Source organism: Pseudophryne corroboree, chromosome 5 (assembly GCF_028390025.1).
Source record: "Pseudophryne corroboree isolate aPseCor3 chromosome 5, aPseCor3.hap2, whole genome shotgun sequence".
Classification (NCBI taxonomy): domain Eukaryota; kingdom Metazoa; phylum Chordata; class Amphibia; order Anura; family Myobatrachidae; genus Pseudophryne; species Pseudophryne corroboree.
Window position 1 is genome coordinate 636,021,381 of NC_086448.1, and position 23,556 is coordinate 636,044,936.

At 44.9% G+C, this 23,556-nt stretch overlaps 1 protein-coding gene across 7 annotated transcripts in view; it reads right to left on the minus strand.

Moving 5' to 3' along the window:
* The window catches only part of LOC134928178 (uncharacterized), a 193,712-nt gene that overhangs the window by 23,560 nt on the left and 146,596 nt on the right, over positions 1–23,556 (minus strand). For 2 of the 7 annotated variants that reach the window (XM_063923615.1, XM_063923614.1), the window contains exon 3: positions 10,869–11,043. The exons of the other annotated variants lie outside the window; for them this stretch is intronic. In XM_063923615.1, coding sequence (XP_063779685.1) covers positions 10,869–11,043 — 175 coding nt within the window. The remainder of the gene's footprint in view (positions 1–10,868; positions 11,044–23,556) is intronic. 7 annotated transcript variants of the gene reach the window in all.

A 23,556-nucleotide genomic window follows, 5' to 3' on the forward strand; every position in this document is an offset into this window, starting at 1 on the left:
TCTGGGAATCCTTTATATAAAGGTTTTAAAGAAAGAAATATACAAATATTGCTGAGCTGCTTATTCCCTGCCCCAACTGTTACCATGCAGGGAAGATTCTGGCTAATCTTGCATGTAGTGCACAAATTACTGGGCAGCTTTGTTCTTACACTGACATTTAGAATTTAGCCAGGTAGGAGTCAGACAATCCGAACTGCAGGGCTTTTTTTCCTTTATTCCCAGCTCTCATAGTCATAATGCATAACATTGCATAGTTTACATGACAGACTAGTAACACATAACACGGTTATTTAATGTTCAAAATCCTTAATTAAAATTGAATACAGTTAATTCAAAACAAACTGAAATTATGAGTGTCCCCTTTTTTTGCAACTGTTGTCTTAATGAAAAACACCTCTAGGACATCCAAACTAAACAAATTACCTCCTCTGAGGCATTCAATTCAAACATTAAATCATGAAGAATTGTATCCTTTTAAAATGAAAGTTTGTAAAAAAAAAAAAAAAACACCAGTTCTTACAACCATTTAAAAAAAAAACCTTCAAAATACCAAAGCCTGCGTGATCAACTTGTGTCACTCGATTTCAGCATACTGTATATTATATATGAGAAGCTCACCAGACCTATAGAAAACTTATAATGCAGTGTTTCTTATGCTTTAGCAGAAAATATGACTCTCCCGGTATATCCCGTTATGCTGCACCGCTGGTCTTCCTCGTACCTATCGATGTTCCGGACCTCTGCAGAGGACAGCGATGTGTATGAGGTTCGTCCCCAGCTTCGCTAATATTTTCTTGTGGGAGAAGCAGCATGTGTTTGGTGCGAGCTGGAGGCAGGCCTCCTCTCTTACGATCACTATATAGACAATATTTTTTCGCGTGGAGGGGAGGAAGAGAAAAAGTAAAAAAGTTCCTGGAAACTTTGAATTTTAATGATTTTGGAGTAGTACTTTCCTCCTGTATTGGTGATATTAGTGTTCATTGTTTGGACCTTACAATTTATGTGGAGGATCAAAGGGGGTGGACAATTTATTTATTTTCAAGCCAACAGATAGTCATTCTTTCATTAGTGTGGTTGAAGGGGATGCCGGGGAGTCAATTCCATTGCATTAAAAGGAACTGCTCCAATCCTATGTTGTATAAAGCACAAGTAAATTATGTAAAAAAACAGTTTTTGGATAAAGGTTGTCAAAGTCGAAAAATATCATGATGCATATCCCTTGTACTAACCCCTCATGCACATGCACGCTGCTCGTGCACCTGTTCCCCCGTGCGTACACATACCCGCAAGTTGCGTAGGGGACGCTCCAGCGTCTCGTGCGCATAAGATGTGTATTTACGGCGGAGTTTGTGAGCGTGTAGCGTGCGATTCGATCGTAGCATATTTAACCCAAATAGTGCATTTTGTAGATAATATTCCCCTAGACCATGTCAGCGAGTATGATTAGTTTAAACAGTTCCTGGACAGAGAGATTCCTCTTTGCATGATAGGAAGGGTCAGATAAAGGTTGAAAGGTGGTGTCTAGTATCCGGTGTTAGTTAGGAGAAGATTGCATGTTCCTGCGTATAGTTATGTGCAAAAGTAGAATATGAACATTGACTGTGTTTACTGTGTATTGTGTATGCGAGGGGGGGAATCCAGAGGATACCACCCACTAGAGCAGTTGGGGAAAGACACAGCCCACCTTTTCAAATCCACCTATGACCTTTGCTGTAATGTAGAGACATATCCCTGTGTCCAATGAACAAAGGGATTACAGTGACCATTGTATTGTTTTGGATGAAGTGAATAAATAGAGCTTGCAGCAGGCTTGGTCACACAAGACTCTGAAGGCTTTCTCCCTGATAGCTGAGGACTGAATTCAGGTTGCGCCTGCGAAACATTCTCACGTATGTATATTCTCTGTAGCCATTATTCTCCATTATTCTGTTTAGATTTACTTGTTAGTTTGTAGTGTATGACTTGTATTGTTTTACCTTTTATTAGAATAATCCACGGCAGTGTTAGAGCTGCTGTGGTTTTAACCAAACCCGGTGTTGTGTTTTCACTTTCCTGCAAAGGGCTCTCTTAGCGTCTCAATTGCTCAAACAGCATACACATTGTTAAGGTTTTTAAGCGTTACATCATTACAGTATTTGACTACTAAGGTTTAGAGTATAAAGCATATTCTTACTGTATTTTATTAACAAGGTTTAAAGGTTATCAACTGTGTGTGCGCCCGCTGTGTGTATTCCGTACACTCAGCGCAGCGTGTGTACGCCAAGTGCGTACCACGTGCGGGACTCTGTACGCAAATAGCGTACAAAGTGCGTAGCACGTGCACGTGGTCTAGCAGCCATAGCGGCTCCACGGAAATAGTGTATAGCTTTATGTTTGAAGATAATAATTTACCTTATCAATTGGGGGCCACGTCCTGGTTTTCCTCATACCCACAGCCTAACAGGTTAAAGCAGACTCTATCTATCAGCAAAAGGGCGGACAGGTATCCTACGTAAGTTTTTTGGCAGTAGAATACACTGGTAAACCCTATTTCATTGCTGATAAGATGGTGTCTGCTCTGCAAGGTTTGTTGGGATGCTGGTGGGATCCGGAAGATAAGAACGCAAAGCTATTTTAAATCTGTAAATTTCTGTTTTGCGCCAAATGCGCACACAATACAAGCATACACCTGTACTCTGCATATCTGATCATATTGTTGCAAAACAAGGTAAAATAACTTCAGGGGCTCGCATGATGTGTGATTTCTTAGTGACAAAGGAAGCCGCGTGGTTTGTCCTCCATTTTGGACTAACCACATGGCCTGTCCACCATTTTGTGTAACCCTTATGGATGTGGAAGGGGGAGGAGCAGTGGCCATTTTGGGAAGGTCATTTTTTTCTAAATGGCTGATTTTCACTGCCCGAATAATCAGCCGTCCTTGGTCAAAAAGAAATCACCATTTATGAGTTACCAATGCATTTATTTAACCCATGCCATAGTCAATTACAAATAGATTCAGATGGGGCTTAATAAAAGTTAATAGTAAGATGAATACGTCATGTAAGAACCACATACAGATATAAACAAAGTTTTTTTTCTTTACCTCTAGGATTCAGTTAAACTCTGCTTGTTGTAAGATAGCCATTGAAATGCAAATTAACCTGTGTGGCTGCTTTTTCCTGGCAGTGAAAAACCACCTTCACAGACAGTCAAAAGTACATTCATATGCAAATTAGAAGCACTTAATGAGTAAATGAGTCTCAGGAGACCAGTGAATGGTACATAGATATAATATTATAATTATGTGTGTGTGTTTATATCAATGTATGTTCTGCAAGATAGCTATCCAATATGAATCATACTATTGGAAGCATTGATTACTAGATTCATTTAGACCTGTATTTTGTGTATTTTGCATATCTACCCGCTTGTTTGCCATTAGCATTGATTATGTGCTGAGAAATTTTTTGCTATTTAGTTAAAACTAAAAAGTAATATTTAAGTAAGTAAGCGTAAAACACACACGTAGCCTGGCCCAGTTATAAAGGTTTATACAGGAGATACTGTGTGGTGTTTGGTAAGCGATTATAGTTGAAAATCGTTTACATTTATAGAAGCGTGTTATTTGTATGGCGGCGGACGTATCCGGCCTTTGTACACGTGTCTCGGACAGCGTGCGAGACTGCGTATGCAACGCAAGGGCCTACACACGTGGCGTGTTTACGCAACGTGCGTACAGAAACGCCCACTAAATACAAATCACACGATAGTATTGTTTTAGTTTAGGCGATACGGTAGCCACGCGATAGCACAAATTTGTTCAGTTTCCAAAATTTTAGTTTAAAAGATCCTTCTCTTATTGCATCACCTCTGGGATTAGCCTGTTTCACCTGAATGAAAGTAATTTTCTGTACAGAAAAATCGAAGTGTATATGAGTGAGCAAGAGTGAGTGTGCAAACAATAAAGGTTTTGTGAACCCAGAATTCGGGATCCCGTAGGAGACCACATCAGGTGAGTGGACACTTGGTGGCGTGGGAGTGGCTTTCTCACGTTAACATTCTATAAGGTATAAAGGAGCAATTAGTATTACAGCAGACCAAAAGGTCAGCGAAGTCAGAAATCCGCTGACTAGGTCAAGCGAAGCTCTGAAAACCCTGGCCTGAGAAAGGTCAGAGGTAGAGAGCGCAGCCCCGGGGGTTTGCGTAGTACCCATATAGGCCCGTTTTGAGAATACGCTCTGGCTGAGGTTTCGCAGCCTAAACAACCGATTCCGTTGGTCGTTCGGCGGATAAGTAATAGTTACTTATACGCAGTGCGACTGTACCGCACGTTACTGTGTGCATTAGTTAGTTCACCTTGATACCCACTCAATTTGCGGGGTCATAGACGCTAATTGTACACGTAACGTGATTTGTGTAACAGTTTTTTTATTTTAAGGGAGTTTCGCTGGTCACTCAGGAAATCTCCAACAACTGATATTTACTGGGAAGGGTAGCATACTCCCACACGCTCTCAGTAAATAGAGGTTACACAGGAGCCCGAGGTTGGGTACGACCAGCATTGGGCACAGTGTTCGGTGTATTGGCCAACAGGGGCGTGAGTGGGTGAGAGCGCTCAGAGAACTTTCACCGTCGCCTTATCACTGAGTAATTTGTTTTTTTGTAAGGATTAGCTGAGAAGGCAATACCTGCAAAGAATGGGGGCCAGTTGCTCAAGTAAGGGACGATCAACAAGGGTTCACGTGGATATTTGTCGGCCCAAAGGGTCGGCGAGGTACATAATGTGTGAGAAATATGGATCACACGCAGAGGTCTTATGCAATGAGTGGGAACAAATGACTGTGGACGATAGGGAACCGTTCCCTAGGGTAGGCAGTTTTAATCCTGAGGTGTTGCAAAATTTAAGGAGAAGGATATGTCTGATAAAATCCGGAAAGCAAAGGATTAGACATTATGATTATTTACAGTTATGGCAACAGGAGGGTGAGATACAACGGGGATTAGCTCATTCAGCTGGTTCCAACCCTAGCAGGAAACTGATAGCAACAGCACCACCACCACCACCATACATAACAGGAGAGAAAATGGCTACAGAGAATGACATACTGATATATGATAAGAGTGCACTTAGAAAATGTATTAATGACAATAAGAGTAAACGTAATAAATGTATTAATGACGATAAGAGTAAAACTGATAAATGTATAAATTCTAACCCGTGCAAGTTGCACCCCATTTTAAACTTCCCTCAGGATTACAAGCGAGAAAGTGAGCCCAGCACGATGTCGGCACTTTCTCTAGCAGCCACCATACAGGTGGGCACGGCCAAACCAGTAAGAGCAGTAGCGAAGGCCCCAAGTGGAGGGACAGGTGAGGTCGTGTCCACAGGTAAGTACGGTACTGTACATTATGCACAGACAATTGCACCTCACATTGTAGAGTAAGGATAATGTGCATCATAGAGAGGTAGCGGTGTCCGTATTAATGGAAGGTTTAAAAGAAACGTTGAGAACCAGAGTACAAACCACTCAACCTAACTGGAGAGGTATCTCGGTGGCTGCATTAAGAGAGTCCGCTGTTAAGCACGATCGGAACATCAGTAAACACAGGGAGTCACAGGGGGGTAAGCTGATGACAATAAGTATAAAAGTCCTGACAACGAAGCCACATCAGCCTAAACCCCAGACCCCTGTTGGTAAGTCGTATGTGGTAAAATGTTATAACTGCCAGAGGGAAGGACATTATGCACGGAGTTGCAGATTTAGAGACCCACATAAGGTATATCGACCCCCTAGACCTGAACATGACACACTGTATGACGCACGTAATTGTAATCAGGGATCATATAGGAAAAATGTTGGGCCACACCTGTAATTTGCAGCCAGTGAAGTTGATTATTAGCCTAGGTAGTAAACCTGAGGTCACAGTTGATGTAGTTGGTAGGTCATTCCTTGTAGACACAGGGGCGGCCAGGTAAACTCTGTGATTTATCTTCAAATGTTTCCTCTTCATCTCTGACATTCACCAGCAGAACTACAGCTCAAACGTCACATGTCTACTTGGTCTTTTCAGAGGTCTGCCCAACCCCAGTATATCTTACCAGCATCATTGTGCCTGGCCATACACAAGGGTGGAGAGTGGAAATACTGGTGGGGGAGACTGTGCAGAGATACCGATAGACATGTTGGTGTGACAACCTGATGGTGAACGGAAATCGGACAATTTTTCTCTTTTTCTGTTATTCTCTCTCTTTTTGTTTTTTCATGTTCTACGGATGGTATGTCACACAACAGTTAAACAAATGGTAATGCAAGATTTATGCTACCTACAGAAAGGTCGCTGACTCGGAGAGAACATCGTGTCACTGGAGTGTCTGTTCTGGGAGGACTGGGAGACAGCACTGTTGAGATGACATCTGAGCACAGAGAACAAAAAGACTAGAGGCGGATGTCGCACCAGTTTTCTTTCCCCTTCTAATCATTTTCTTTACCTCCCATTACCACTCTTTCTGTCTCCTCCTGCAAGATGTACTTACCCCAAGAGACTGCATTCCGGGTTTTCCTGTTGACCCTGTTGTTGACCAGAGCAGTCTATTTCGGTGAGAGTACCAGAGAGGTCGAGAAAGGATCTGGAATGGGTTCTGATGACAAGGACGGATTCATAGAATTCCAAGAGCAACACAATCACCGAGCAAAGGCGAGTATCAGAAAACGATCTGGTAGTCATGACACTAGGAGACATTGTGAAGGATTGTTAGCTGAAGAGAATTGTATCTGTAGGAATTGTGAAAACATAGTTGAGGACGGGTGCATCCAGAGATGTCAGTCCAGCCTTAATATCAACATGGACCGTCATCCATTGAGTGACTATCACTCATTAGTGGGTAAGGTTTTAAACCAAACGGAATGCTGGGTGTGCTCACAAGTACCTCAAGGTCATAGCAAGTCAGGATTAGTACCGTACCCTTTAACACTAGATGAGGTACTTGAATTAAGGGGTGGGAGACCGGTGGACAAGAAATTTAATATTTCTAGGCCTCCTAGTTTGAAGCTCCACCAATATCATGTGGATAGGTCCTTAATATGTTTCAACATTTCCAATCCCCGAAAGCCGGGAAATTGGGAAATGACATGGAACAACCAAACCATGGCATTTTCACACAGAGCCGATAGAATGCCCGTAAACTCAGAACTTATACGCCAAATAGCCAACGGTGGGAGATATTTTCAGTATAGGTACACTCTAGGAAGTAGGACCATGCGGGTTGGAGAAGTATCTCCAGGATACTGTGCGCATATCATACAGCCTGATACGTGAACAGATGAGAAAGTTAGGGATAGGATTTTTCACCTGGAAGGTTTGCAATATGGTGATGTCATATTCTGTCCCATATGTCCTCCCCGATGATGCATATTTCATATGTGGGAGGTAGGCGTATATGTGGGTTGCCCCAAACTCAGAGGGATTGTGTTACATTGGAAGAGTGTTGCCAGAAGTAATGACCATTACCCATGATAAGATGAAAGACGTTCACCGCAATGCTCAAGCTCCTTACACTCACTACGAACACATTGTTAAGAGACACCTTATAGATAGGACAGAGCACACAGCCTCTGATTTGATCCACGAATCCACCGGGATTCAATTCCTACTCGCGTTAGATATCACCCGTACCACCAGAGGAATTATAAATTTTAGGTATATTACTGCGCTAGCGAACCTGATAGACAATATCACCGAGATGTATGATGACACCTTCAGGTATACTGGGAGGGAATTGCAAGCTTACAAAACGGAACTGATCCAGCACAGGATGGTTCTCAATTACCTCACAGCGGTGACAGGCGGGTATTGTGTCACCCTAGCAACTCAGTATGGCGTGAAGTGCTGTACATATATCACAAACAGCACCGATGACCCAACCGAGGTCATAGACCAAAAGATGGACGATATCTTGCAATTGAAGTGGGAGTTCCGAAGGAGACACAACCTTACCCTTACTGCTGTGAGTAATGAACTGACTGGCTGGGTTTCATGGTTGAACCCACGCAATTGGTTCTCAGGTTTAGGAGAATGGGCTCAAAATGTTATCATGAATGTAGGGAAATTTCTCTTGTGTATCCTGGGAGTTGTCATAATGATTGGTTTGATATTTAGATGTGTTCAGATTTTAATGCATTGCAAGCGCAGTACCAAAGTGATGAGTTTAAGGAGCGAGGGCATTGTTACAACAACTGGTTTAATTTATGACCCATCAATCGAGACAATGTTGTGATAAGACGTGATTCCACGGTCCGTTTCTTTCACCCGTTTCTCCTTTGTTTTTCTCCAAGGTAAAAAGACATCCACTCGGAAGAAGATTTTGATGCACACTTCTACAGACCTTTGATGAACATTTCTACAGACCTTTGATGAACATTTTCCACAGACTTTGCGAGACACTTTAGAGACTTTAACGTTCTATGGACACTTGAAAAACTTTGCTTACCACCCACAGCAAAGATACACCTATCCGGACAAGACTTCAACAGACATCCAAGGACAATTACACACATTATCATATGAATGTATTTATAACACATGTTTCTTATCTTCATCTCTACGATCTTCAGGTAGTGACACACATAGTCGACAGGTGATATAGGTACATATATTAGCACTCACACATTCCCCCCCCCCCCCCCATGTATCATCAACTAATGTGCACCCCATTTGTTGGAACAAGAAGCCGAAAAGAGCTCGGTAGTGTTTGTTAGCCCACTTACAGACCCTTGATATGGGATAAGAAGGATTTAATGTATAGTTCGCAATACCTCGAAGCTTATCTAGAACATGTACGGCACGATGATACATGACCCCTCAGACATGAATTTCATACATACATGCTTTTACTATCCCACTAGGTCATACATTTCCCACCTTCTCCTCTCCTCCCTCCACCCAATCATTTATAGGTATTTCATTGTATTGTATATTTTTCTGCTTAAGTGTTTGGATAGTGGCAGTTATTGATGACTGCCAAAGGGTGGACTGTCAAAGTCGAAAAATATCATGATGCATACCCCTTGTACTAACCCCTCATGCACATGCACGCTGCTCGTGCACCTGTTCCCCCGTGCGTACACATACCCGCAAGTTGCGTATGGGACGCTCCAGCGTCTCGTGCGCATAAGATGTGTATTTACGGCGGAGTTTGTGAGCGTGTAGCGTGCGATTCGATCGTAGCATATTTAACCCAAATAGTACATTTTGTAGATAATATTCCCCTAGACCATGTCAGCGAGTATGATTAGTTTAAACAGTTCCTGGACAGAGAGATTCCTCTTTGCATGATAGGAAGGGTCAGATAAAGGTTGAAAGGTGGTGTCTAGTATCCAGCTGTAGGGTATTTTAAGGGTAACATTCCGGTGTTAGTTAGGAGAAGATTGCATATTCCTGCGTATAGTTATGTACAAAAGTAGAATATGAACATTGACTGTGTTTACTGTGTATTGTGTATGCGAGGGGGGGAATCCAGAGGATACCACCCACTAGAGCAGTTGGGGAAAGACACAGCCCACCTTTTCAAATCCACCTATGACCTTTGCTATAATGTAGAGACATATCCCTGTGTCCAATGAACAAAGGGATTACAGTGACCATTGTATTGTTTTGGATGAAGTGAATAAATAGAGCTTGCAGCAGGCTTGGTCACACAAGACTCTGAAGGCTTTCTCCCTGATAGCTGAGGACTGAATTCAGGTTGCGCCTGCGAAACATTCTCACGTATGTATATTCTCTAAAGCCATTATTCTCCATTATTCTGTTTAGATTTACTTGTTAGTTTGTAGTGTATGACTTGTATTGTTTTACCTTTTATTAGAATAATCCACGGCAGTGTTAGAGCTGCTGTGGTTTTAACCAAACCCGGTGTTGTGTTTTCACTTTCCTGCAAAGGGCTCTCTTAGCGTCTCAATCGCTCAAACAGCATACACATTGTTAAGGTTTTTAAGCGTTACATCATTACAGTATTTGACTACTAAGGTTTAGAGTATAAAGCATATTCTTACTGTATTTTATTAACAAGGTTTAAAGGTTATCAACTGTGTGTGCGCCCGCTGTGTGCATTCCGTACACTCAGCGCAGCGTGTGTACGCCAAGTGCGTACCACGTGCGGGACTCTGTACGCAAATAGCGTACAAAGTGCGTAGCACGTGCACGTGGTCTAGCGGCCATAGCGGCTCCACGGAAATAGTGTATAGCTTTATGTTTGAAGATAATAATTGACCTTATCAATGTTATGACCAGGGACATCTAGAATTTTATTAGAAGTAAACAAAATAAATAGGAAAGATCTACTAACAAAGAAAGAAAAAAGAAGTAGAAGAATTGGGTACTGTATCTCTTTCATAACCACTTATAATAGGGACCATATTAAACTAAAGAGTTTTTTATATGTGGTCTATGTATAGGCTGTAGGAATTGCATAACCACATGAGGAAGTAAAGTGAAAAAGTTTATATCAACCACTACCAAAAATTAATTTAATACAAATCATTTTGTGACATGTAATAGCTCAAATGTCACTTACTTAATCTATATATATATATATATATATGTATGTATGTATATACACATAGTAGAGTCAGAACAAACAAATGTTCAAGACGGACACGGCACTCCAGGACTAAGTTTCAATGAATTTTAATGTCCTAGCTTAATCAACAACTTGCATCAATCCCGGTCCGGGGTACAAACATCCACAAGTACCAGTGATGCAGTGTGCAAAACTTAACATCTAAGCACAAGCATGTTAAACACGATGCAGCATTTCGGGCCACACAGGACCCTTCCTCAGGTAGTGCTTTCAACAGACAGATGAACAAACATACATATAACATAAATCTTACCTATATAGCGTCCCCATGCCGGCATCCTCGATCCAGGAGCAGCGTGGAACTTCCGGTCAGGACGGGGCGCCTGAGAGATGACATCATCGGGAGGCAGCGGTAACCACGGCAACCCGATGCACGGAGTTGCTAACGCTGTCCCCGGCCGTTCTGCCTGGCAGGGGAGGCTATACATCTATAAACACATAAAGCAAAAGGTGAAATACCAAAGAAGTGGAAATACAAAACGTACTATCTTTAAAACGGGTGTGCCGTGCTGGTAAACCGGATGAGTGGCAAACAATGCAGCCCCCAGCCCGTATACCAAACACCGTGACACACAGCTTACCATCGTCATACAATGACAGTAATGAATAAAACAGCTTGCATGCAATAATGGAAGACAGTATATCATGATACTTATAAAGAGTAGAAAAGAAAAAAGGCCTATAAGCTCAAAATAACGTCCGTGTGGATACTAAAGGTACCACAAGAATCCTGCCAAATTGACCAAAATAACCTCACCTAATCAATAACTAGGTAATAAAGCAACCTGACTAGAACTATCTATATTGTAAATAATTCCAATTAATTTTCTCGTTTAGTCCTAAAGGTTGCAACGTGTTCAACTTAATGATCCACTTAGGGTCCTGGCATTGCATAGATTAGAGGCTATCACCTCCTCTCGGTAACTCTGGAATGTGATCAATTATTTGATAACGGAGTTCAGACAATGTATGAGCTTTGGCACAACAATGTCTGGACACCGGTTGTTCGTTTGAATTACCTGCTAATGCCTGACTAATGTTGGAGCGATGTAACGCCATGCGTTCACGTAAGGTGCGGGTTGTGAGACCCACATACAATAATTTGCATGGACAAATAAATAGTAAATGATGTATCTGGTCGTACAATTCAAAACGTACCTGATGTTAAATTTATGTTTGGTTACTGGATGTATAAAGAATGATCCTGTAATCAAAGCTGAACATGTGATACAAGAGGGGCATCTGTAGCAGCCTGCTTTTTTAACTGATCCAAAGATGCCTGGTTTGGGGGTATAATCAGTGATGTCGGTTTTAACTAACAAGTCACGCAAATTGTGACCTCTTTTATAACTCGTCATGACTTGAGTGTACCTAGTTATTGATTAGGTGAGGTTATTTTGGTCAATTTGGCAGGATTCGTGTGGTACCTTTAGTATCCACACGGACGTTATTTTAAGCTTATAGGCCTTTTTTCTTTTCTACTCTTTATATGTATCATGATATACTGTCTTCCATTATTGCATGCAAGCTGTTTTATTCATTCCTGTCATTGTATGACGATGGTAAGCTGTGTGTCACGGTGTTTGGTATACGGGCTGGGGGTTGCATTGTTTGACACTCATCCGGTATACCAGCACGGCACACCCGTTTTAAAGATAGTACGTTTTGTATTTCCACTTCTTTGGTATTTCACCTTTTGCTTTATGTGTTTAAAGATGTATAGCCTCCCCTGCCAGGCAGAACAGCCGGGGACAGCGTTAGCAACTCCGTGCATCGGGTTGCCGTGGTGACCGCCGCCTCCCGATGATGTCATCTCTCAGGCACCTTGTCCTGACCGGAAGTTCCACGCTGCTCCTGGATTGAGGATGCCGGCATGGGGACGCTATATAGGTAAGATTTATGTTATATGTATGTTTCTTCATCTGTCTGTTGTAAGCACCAGCACTACCTGAGGAAGGGTCCTGTGTGGCCCGAAATGCTGTGTCACTGGCCTAGACTGAGGGTGTTGTGAACTCGGGGATTCTTCCGATGGTTGGGAAGAGGAACCACAACTGAGCCGGAAAATGGGAGGCCTAATATAGGATTTCCTCATACAGGACGCTGAGAGTGGAGTTTGATGAAATATTAAAGAGCTTTCTTGCAGGGAAAAACAACTTAAAGTCAAATGTCAAAAGGGATAAATGAGGGAAAAGTCCAGACCCACTGAAGGGTTTTGTGAGCAGTAATAGAGATGCTGGTAACTGAAGAAACTGTGGGTAATGTTTAAAAGTCACTGATACCTTGAGGAACTTATAAATGATGATTAAAGGCACAGATGGATAAAGAACTTGTGAGCGGTGACTGAGACGCTGATGATGTGAAGAACTGAAGTGCAGGGGTTTTAGACGCTGTTGATTTGTAGAACTTGGGAACGGTGACTGAGATGCTGATGATGTGAAGAACTGAAGTGCAGGGGTTTTAGACGCTGTTGATTTGTAGAACTTGAGAACGGTGACTGAGACGCTGATGATATGAGAAACTGAAGTGCAGGGGTTTAAGACGCTGTAGATTCGCAGAACTTGAGAACGGTGATTTAAGCCCGCAGCCACGCTGATTCCTAGGAGCACTGGTGACTGGACCGCAGAGAGATATACCGGCCGCTGAATACACTGGAACCGGTGCAGCGAACTGGCAGCTGGAAATGCCGGAGACACTGGAGTACAACTGCAGAGATCCTTGCCGGGAACAAGAGCGTTGGCATCTACGTCAGGGAAAGACGATACTCAGGCACTGAGGCTCCGTCCGGCGTCTGACTTTGAATTCCCCGCCACCGCTGGATTGGCGGAGCAGTCTGATGACGTCACCTGCCCCCCGTCCACGTGATGCCGGGTGTCATGGCGGCGCCCATGCCCCGGAGAACCGCCGGGAGCCGCGCCAGCCAGACGCCGGAGCCCGTGGCCCATTGAAGGCAGAGGCCGCAACACCGACCAGCAGACACGCAGGGGTAAGCGCGGCGAACGCCGCCTCTGGTGTGTGACAGAACCCCCTCCTCCAGGAGTGGCCCCTGGACACTTTCCAGGTTTTGTTGGATGTCTGGAATGGAACATCCGCACCAGTCGGGGAGCCGTAACCTCTGTAGCTTTGACCCAGCTCCTTTCCTCAGGACCAAAACCTTTCCATTCCACCAAATACTGTAGATTCTTGTGAAGATAGCGAGAATCAAGAATAGCTTTGATCTCAAAGTCCGTACCCTCTTCAGCCTCTGCAGAGGTTGGCCTTGGGGACTTGGAATGAAACCGGTTCAAAACAAGAGGGCGAAGAAGAGAGACATGGAAGGAATTTGGTATCCGGAGATGGGAAGGCCATACCCTGTCACCAACCTTGTATTGAGGAGCTGCCAGTCGCTTCCTATCCGCAAAGAACTTATAGCGACCAGAAACTCTCTTGAGGTTGGCATGAACTCGACTCCAGATTTGACTAAAATGCCGGAGAGTAGAGGCTGCAGCAGGAACTTCTTCTGGAGGACAAATGGGTAATTATGGAACTTGGGGATGAAATCCGTAATTAATGAAAAATGGAGACTCACCAGTCGAGGAGTGATATAGATGATTATGAGCGAACTCGGCCCAAGGCAACAACTCCACCCAATTATCTTGTGAGGGGGAGAGGTAAACACGGAGAAAAGTCTCTAAATCTTGGTTGACGCGTTCAGTCTGCCCATTGGTCTGTGGATGGTAAGCAGATGAAAACTTGAGTTTTATTTGTAGGGCCGTGCAGAGGGCTCTCCAGAATCTTGCCGTAAACTGTACCCCTCGATCCGAGACTATTTCCAGAGGTAACCCGTGCAGGCGGAAGTGTTCCTGAATGAATAACAAAGCCAACTTAGAAGCTGATGGTAATCCGGTCAACGGGACAAAATGTGCCATCTTAGAGAATCGGTCGATAATCACTCAGACGGTGTTATGACCCTTAGGGAGAGGCAGTTCAGTAACAAAGTCCATAGAGATATGAGTCCAAGGCCTCTTAGGAATGGACAATGGGTGCAACAACCCCGCAGGAGGCAGACGAAGAATTTTGTGCTGAGCACATTGAGGACACGAGTTGACATACTCTTGAACGTCCTTCTTCATAGTGTCCCACCAGTAAGATCTTCGTAGAAATTCCCACATCTTTTGAACTCCCGGATGGCCAGAAAACTTGGAAATGTGAGCCCACTGCAACAATCTTGGTCGAAATTTAGCTGGCACAGACATTCTTCCAGGAGGAGGACCCAACGCAGTGGGAGCCGCAGAAATAGAGACAGGACTGAAGATCAACGCCTTATTCAACGGAATTCTCCTCATCCGAAGCCATTAAGGAACGGGATAGGGCATCCGCCTTGGTGTTAAGAGCTCCAGCCCGGTACTTAATGACAAACGAAAATCGGGCAAAGAAGAGCGCCCATCTTGCTTGACGGGGATTCAAGCACTGGGCCGTCTTGAGATACAGTAAATTCTTGTGATTTGTGAAAATCGTAATTAGGTGTTTAGCACCTTCCAAAAGATATCTTCATTCTTCTAAGGCAGATTTTATTGCCAACAGCTCTTTGTCTCCAATGGTGTAATTTAATTCAGCAGGGGAGAACTTGCGAGAATGGAAACCACATGGATGTAACTTCCCATCTGGAGCATACTGCGAAAGTACGGCACCTATGCCTACCATAGAAGCATCAACCTCCAGAACGAATGGTTTTAGAAAGTCTGGTTGCTGAAGTACCGGAGCGGTCATAAAGGCTGCCTTCAACTGGGCGAACGCTGCTACAGCTTCAGAGGACCAATGGCTTGGGTCAGCCCCTTTCTTGGTTAGGGCAGTAATAGGCGCCACAATAGTAGAGAAACCCTTATGAATTTCCGGTAGTAATTTGCGAACTCTAGAAATCGTTGCACTGCTTTCAAGGAAAGAGGCTGAGTCCAGTCCCGAATAGCAGAAAGTTTCTCCGGATCCATACGCAACTCCGTACCTGAAATAATGTAGCCCAGAAATGGAATAGAGGGGACCTCAAAGGTGCACTTGGAAATCTTGCCGTAAAGATGGTTCTCTCGCAACCGAAGGAGTACCTCCTTGAGTTGTATTCTGTGCTCAGTGAGATTCTTCGAAAATATCAGGATGTCATCCAAATATACCACCACATTTAGGTATAACATGCCCCGAAAGACTTCATTAATGAATCCCTGGAAGACGGCGGGGGCGTTGCTGAGGCCAAACGGCATTACCAGGTACTCATAATGCCCGTCCCTAGTATTGAAGGCCGTCTTCCATTCGTCCCCTTGTCGGATACATATCAAGTTATGAGCTCCCCTTAAATCGAGCTTAGTGAAGACTCGAGCTCCGCGAACTCTATCGAAAAGCTCCGTGATGAGCGGCAGAGGATACTTATTCTTAATGGTGACTTCATTTAGACCACGATAATCGATACATGGCCTCAGGCCTCCGTCTTTTTTCTTCACAAAGAAGAAGCCTGCTCCCGCTGGGGAAGTAGAGGGGCGGATGAATCCCTTCTGCAGATTAGACTTGATATATTCTGACATGGCTTGAGTCTCAGGTACTTACAAGGGATAGGTACGACCTTGAGGTGGCATTTTCCCCGGAATGAGCTCAATAGGACAGTCCCAGGGTCTATGCGGTGGTAACTTATCGGCCGGCTGTTCCGAGAAGACATCTGTAAACTCCCGATAAGCCTCTGGAATAAGCTCTACGTCCGACTTGGACGATGCACGAAGCGGGTAGACAGGGGTAAGACAATTCGAGTGACAGAATGGACTCCATGAAATTATCTGTGTCGACCTCCAGTCGACGTGAGGGTTGTGAAGCTTGAGCCAGGGAAGACCAAGGACGAGATCGTGGGACATCTCCTGAATCACAAGGAACTCCAGAAGTTCTTGGTGCAAAGCTACCACTTGCAGCTTGATTGGCATAGTACGACTTGTAATCAGAGCATCAGGAATTTGGGTACCATTAATAGCAGTTATCGTAATAGGTTGTTTGACCAACTGTAACTTCAAACCCAGATTCTTGGCGCAGGGAAGGGAAATAAAATTCCCCGCAGCTCCTGAGTCCAACAGTGCCTTAACGGTTTTGACTTCAGACTCCGAAAACAGAGATACAGAAAGTAGACAGTCCACTGCCGGAGAAGATTGAGAAACAACTCCTAGCTTGACTTCTCCAGAACAAGCTAGGACTGCCCGTTTCCCGGGCGAGACTTGCAAGACTTGAGGAAATGATCCGCAGCTCCACAGTAGAGGCAAAGTCTACCCTCACGCCGACGCTGACGCTCTTCTGGGGACAGCCGAGATCGATTAATCTGCATGGGTTCGTCTGGACTGGAATTAACTGTTTGCTTAGAAGGAAGAGATCGGAGTCTCAACCGGTCTGACCGACTACGTTCACCACCTCGTTCCTGCATACGAAGATCCACCTTTACACAGAGTGAGATCAACTGTTCCAAGGAATCTGGCAGATCTCTAGTAATCAATTCGTCTTTTAAACGATCCGAGAGCCCGTTCCAAAAAGCAGCCCGAAGGGCATCATTATTCCAGCTCAGTTCAGAAGCTATAGTTTGAAAGTGAATTACATACTGTCCCACTGTACGAGAGCCCTGTCGAACTCGGAGCAAGTCAGCTGAGGCAGCAGTCGTCCTGCCAGGCTCATCAAAGATCCTTCGGAACGACGCAATGAAGTTGGTATAACTAGAAACTAACAGATCTGATCGCTCCCACAACGGTGACACCCACTCCAATGCTGAACCCTCAAGCAAAGAGATTATGTATGCCACTTTAGACCGATTCAGTAGGGAAGTTATGTGAGAGGAGTTCGAAATGTACCTCACACTGATTGAGGAATCCATGGCAATTTTTCGGATTCCCGTTATAACGAGGAGGAGTGGGAAGCTGAAGGCGTGACCTGGTTCCAGGCAAGGAGGGAACATTGCCAGAGACAACCACTGGAGCGGATACTGGAACTGGAGCTGGAACCACTGAAGCCAGCGAAGTCTGGATTTGATCCAGCCGGCCAGATAACTCCTGGAGATAATGCATCACTTGATTCTGTGCTGCTTCCTGACTCTGTACTCGGGAAACCAGGTCCTGCATGGCGCTTGCCTCTGGGTTCCGATTCCCCGGGTCCATGGTGCCTGAGTATACTGTCACTGGCCTAGACTGAGGGTGTTGTGAACTCGGGGATTCTTCCGATGGTTGGGAAGAGGAACCACAACTGAGCCGGAAAAGGGGAGGCCTAATATAGGATTTCCTCATACAGGACGCTGACAGTGGAGTTTGATGAAATATTAAAGAGCTTTATTGCAGGGAAAAACAACTTAAAGTCAAATGTCAAAAGGGATAAATGAGGGAAAAGTCCAGACCCACTGAAGGGTTTTGTGAGCAGTAATAGAGATGCTGGTAACTGAAGAAACTGTGGGTAATGTTTAAAAGTCACTGATACCTTGAGGAACTTATAAATGATGATTAAAGGCACAGATGGATAAAGAACTTGTGAGCGGTGACAGAGACGCTGATGATGTGAAGAACTGAAGTGCAGGGGTTTAAGACGCTGTTTGATTTGTAGAACTTGTGAACGGTGACTGAGACGCTGATGATGTGAAGAACTGAAGTGTAGGGGTTTTAGACGCTGTTGATTTGTAGAACTTGAGAACGGTGACTGAGACGCTGATGATGTGAGGAACTGAAGTGCAGGGGTTTTAGACGCTGTTGATTTGTAGAACTTGGGAACGGTGACTGAGACGCTGATGATGTGAGGAACTGAAGTGCAGGGGTTTTAGACGCTGTTGATTTGTAGAACTTGAGAACGGTGACTGAGACGCTGATGATGTGAGAAACTGAAGTGCAGGGGTTTAAGACGCTGTAGATTCACAGAACTTGAGAACGGTGATTTAGGCCCGCAGCCACGCTGATTCCTAGGAGCACAGGTGACTGGACCGCAGAGAGATATACCGGCCGCTGAATACACTGGAACCGGTGCAGCGAACTGGCAGCTGGAAATGCCGGAGACACTGGAGTACAACTGCAGAGATCCTTGCCGGGAACAAGAGCGCTGGCATCTACGTCAGGGAAAGACGATACTCAGGCACTGAGGCTCCGTCCGGCGTCTGACTTTGAATTCTCCGCCACCGCTGGATTGGCGGAGCAGTCTGATGACGTCACCTGCCCCCCCGTCCACGTGATGCCGGGTGTCATGGCGGCGCCCATGCCCCGGAGAACCGCCGGGAGCCACGCCAGCCAGACGCCGGAGCCCGTGGCCCACCGAAGGCAGAGGCCGCAACACCGACCAGCAGACACGCAGGGATAAGCGCGGCGAACGCCGCCTCTGGTGTGTGACATGCTGCATCGTGTTTAACATGCTTGTGCTTAGATGTTAAGTTTTGCACACTGCATCACTGGTACTTGTGGATGTTTGTACCCCGGACCGGGATTGATGCAGGTTGTTGATTAAGCTGGGACATTAAAATTCATTGAAACTTAGTCCTGGAGTGCCGTGTCCGTCTTGAACATTTGTTTGTTCTGACTCTACTATGTGTATATGCTTGGACAAGGGCACACAGGCGGCTGGACATTACTAGGAGTGCCGGATTATCCAGATATCATATTTGATTGGGGTAATACCCCTGTGTATCAAGGCACCCGCTGAATTTTTAATTTTTTCACATCATTGCGCTGGTGATTTGTGACCATTATTGGTGGAAACAACTTTTAGGATGGAAGCTGCTGGCAATGACAGAGTGGAGGCCAGTTCATTCATGGATATGTCATCTCAGACCGGTGACATATTGAGCTTTAGTAAAGCACAAGCTGACCGCATCCTATTTGCTGAAGATTGTGTACCGGAGGCATTGGATGATACAGTTGACGATGTATTTAAACAGCTATTACGTTTGAAGAAACGTGAAACTGACTATCTATTACTTGGCTCCACGCTATCAGATTACTTTAGACAAAAATTGATCCCGCGGGGCTTCCGTGTCCGCAACACCCCGACAATAGGAAGGACTAATCCCGAGTTTTGCCGACGTTGGATCTCTGTACTGAACAAGTGCAGTTTCGACTTGATGCTTCTTGTCATAGAAGAATCAGGACGAGAACTACAAGTCGCTAAATCTAAAATTGAGGTTCTGAATACTACCCATGCAGGGATCATTTCTGACCCAAGCCACGCAGCGACCTGGGCCAAATTGACACAACAAATAGAAAATCATAGAAAAGAATTGCTTAAATTCAAGACATCAAAATTACAAGTTGTTCAAAATGACTACGAAGACTTCCAGGTCTACAGATGGCTGACGGGTACAGATTCCGTTAAATCCAACTACAGAGCCCAGACACGTACTACATATCGGCAACGCAGGAGTCGTCCAGATAAAGGACATTATTCATCAAATAGTAACAGCGACTTTGTGGTCGCTGATTCAGATGATGCTCTTTCTGCGAAACGTCCCCCTTTAGGGGCTACCACCAGGGCCAGGGCAGAGGCTGGTCCAAGCCCACGAGGCGTGGCGGACAAAACCAAAGGATCGGCAAAAGGGAACAAGTCCAAGAAAACTTGATTTTCAACCTGTCCTCGAGACAATTAACATATACTGAGGAAGCTGTACTTAATAAAGGACTTTCTTTTGTTCCAACGAATTATCATGACCCTTTTGAGTGGCAGGCCGATATGCATCAGATGAATAGAAAGTTACGACTAAGAGAATTTTTTCAACATACAAGTAGTCAACCACATTTGGATCCAGCCAACCACATCGTGCGGAAATACAACATCTCAACATTTGACCCCGTTTCCAACAATGCATCGTTGAAAACATTCGGACGGCTGATGGACGATTCGGTTAATAGGTTTATAGCTACTCCGAAACCGATTTACAACAACTTATCACGTGACCAGCATAAAGCTTTGAAAGATCTGAGTCAAGATTCGTCCATCATAATTCGCCCGGCGGATAAGGGCGGGGGCATAGTGCTGCAAGATAGAGTAAAGTATGTCCAAGAAATCATGGGACAACTTGCTTGCACAGATACCTATATGAAATTAGAGAGAGATCCGACGATGAATTTCCAGAAGGAACTCAATACGATTTTGGACCAGGCGGTTCTAGACAAGTTGCTTGATCTGAAGCTCAAGGAGGCCCTCATTCCAAGAAATCCGATCATTCCCTGCCTATATACATTGCCAAAGGTCCACAAGAGCCTAGTGAACCCCCCGGGTCGACCTATTGTGTCGGCTAGGGGATCTCTGTACCAGCCGACAGCGGAATTCCTGGACTCTCTTCTCCAACCTCATGTGACCACACGACATACGTACCTTAAGGATACGACAACGTTCCTTAGAAAGATGAGTGAGTTTGATGGACTGCCAGACGATACGTTACTTTGCACAATGGACGTCTCCTCTCTCTACACATCTATCCCACATGGAGAGGGGTTAGATGCCATGGACAGATTCATCAGTAACCTAGATGTCGAATTTGGTTTGGACAAAACATTATTCCTTAAATTATTAGAATTGGTTCTCACAAAAAATTATTTTTTGTTTAACGGTATGTTTTATTTACAGAGAGCTGGTTGTGCCATGGGCAGTAGTGTGGCACCAGCATACGCCAATGTATTTATGTTTGATCAGGAACAAAAATAATTTTTTGACAATGCTATATACAGTGACAACATCAGATGGTTCACTAGGTATATAGATGATTTATTTATGTTATGGTAGGGGAGTTATGTTTCTTTTCAGGAAATGATGCATAACATTAATCAGACACCGGGTCCCATCAAATTTACTTAAGTTTGCAGACCCGATAAGATTGATTACCTTGATGTCACGGTTCATTTGAAGGATGGCAAATTGAGTTCCACAGTGTTTTATAAAAACACGGATCGCAATTCACTGCTTGATGCTAGTAGCCACCACCCAGTAGCGTTGAAGAAGGGTCTTCCCTATTCTCAAATGCTACGGGTGGCTCGTATTACTAGCAATCCTGAACAGCTAGGGGATGCATTAGAAATTGTGGTCAGAAAGTTTAAAAATCGTGGTTATAATATTAGGGATTTGGAGTTAGCTAAAAATCGTGTGATGAGCCAAGATCGGGCAAATATACTTCAAGAACCATCCGTAGAGGATGCTGGGGACTCCGTAAGGACCATGGGGTATAGACGTGCTCCGCAGGAGATAGGGCACCTAAAAAGAACTTTGACTATGGGTGTGCACTGGCTCCTCCCTCTATGCCCCTCCTCCAGACCTCAGTTAGAGAACTGTGCCCAGAGGAGATGGACAATACAAGGCAGGATTTAGCAATCCAAGGGCAAGATTCATACCAGCCCACACCAATCATACCATGTAACCTGGAACATACATAACCAGTTAACAGTATGAACAAACGACAGTAACGGTCCAAGACCGATGTCAACTGTAACATAACCCTTATGTAAGCAACAACTATATACAAGTCTTGCAGAGTTTCCGCACTGGCCCAGCATCCTCTATGGACTAGGAGAAATAGATTTACCGGTAGGTTTAAAATCTTATTTTCTCTTACGTCCTAGAGGATGCTGGGGACTCCGTAAGGACCATGGGGTTTATACCAAAGCATCCAATCGGGCGGGAGAGTGCGTATGACTCTGCAGCACCGACTGAGCAAACGCTAGGTCCTCATCAGCCAGGGTATCAAACTTGTAGAATTTAGCCAAAGTGTTTGACCCCGACCAAGTCGCCGCTCGGCAAAGTTGTAATGCCGAGACGCCTCGGGCAGCCTCCCAAGAAGAGCCCACCTTCCTAGTGGAATGGGCCTTAACCGAATTTGGTACCGGCAATCCAGCCGTAGAGTGAGCCTGCTGAATCGTATTACCGATCCAGCGAGCAATAGTCTGCTTCGAAGCAGGAGCGCCAATCTTATTGGCCGCATACAGGACAAACAGAGCCTCTGTTTTCCTAATTCTAGCCGTCCTGGCTACATAAATTTTTTAAGGCCCTGACAACGTCCAGGGATCTGGAATCCTCCAGGTCACTTGCAGGGCTGTTTCTAGCCAATTTGGCTCCCAGTGCGAGATTTAAAAATGCGCCCCCCATGACATAAAAAAATCTGCCCCCCCCCCCGCCCCCCCACATACACCCACACACACCTAGATTAAAAATAAAATTGCGCGCGCACCCGACAAGGGGACGTGGCCTCATCTAAATGGGTGTGGTCTCATTTAAATGGGCATGGCCTCGTCTGAAAAGACTACCTCACAATCCAGTTTTTGACCCTGCTCCAACAGATCACGACCACCACAGGAAAAAAAAATTCTACCATATTAAGCCCCACACAGTAATGCCCCCTGCACCATATTATGCCACACACTGCAGTGCCCTTGATACATTAAATCCCCACACTATGGCAGGCAAGAGTCCCCATTTCACACATTACGGCAGGTGTCCCCATTTTACACATTGAGAGAGAGAATACTTACAGAGGCGATTACCGCTCTTTGGCCTGCCTCACCAGTCGCTCATCGCGCCGGCCTTTCCCTCTTCCTAACTTGGATCCCCCTCTGTACTCCGCTCGGGGGGGGAGTTTCGCGGAGTGACGGGGTTGCGTCTTGACGTAACGACGCAACCGCGTCATTCTGTGAAACTCCGCCCCCGAGCGGGTTACTCGGGGAGAAATAGGAAGGGGAAGCAGGGAGCCATAGTTAGTGCCGCGGCGGGCGCTCAGTGCGGTTGCACTGCTCGCCTGCCCCAAGAAACTGCCCTGGTCACTTGTAGCCACAGGCACCACAATAGGTTGATTCATATGGAACGAAGAAACCACTTTAGGCAAAAATTGCGGACGTGTCCTCAATTCAGCTCGATCCACATGAAAAATCAAGTAGGGGCTCTTGTGTGACAAAGCCGCCAATTCTGACACTCGCCTTGCTGATGCTAAGGCCAACAATATGACC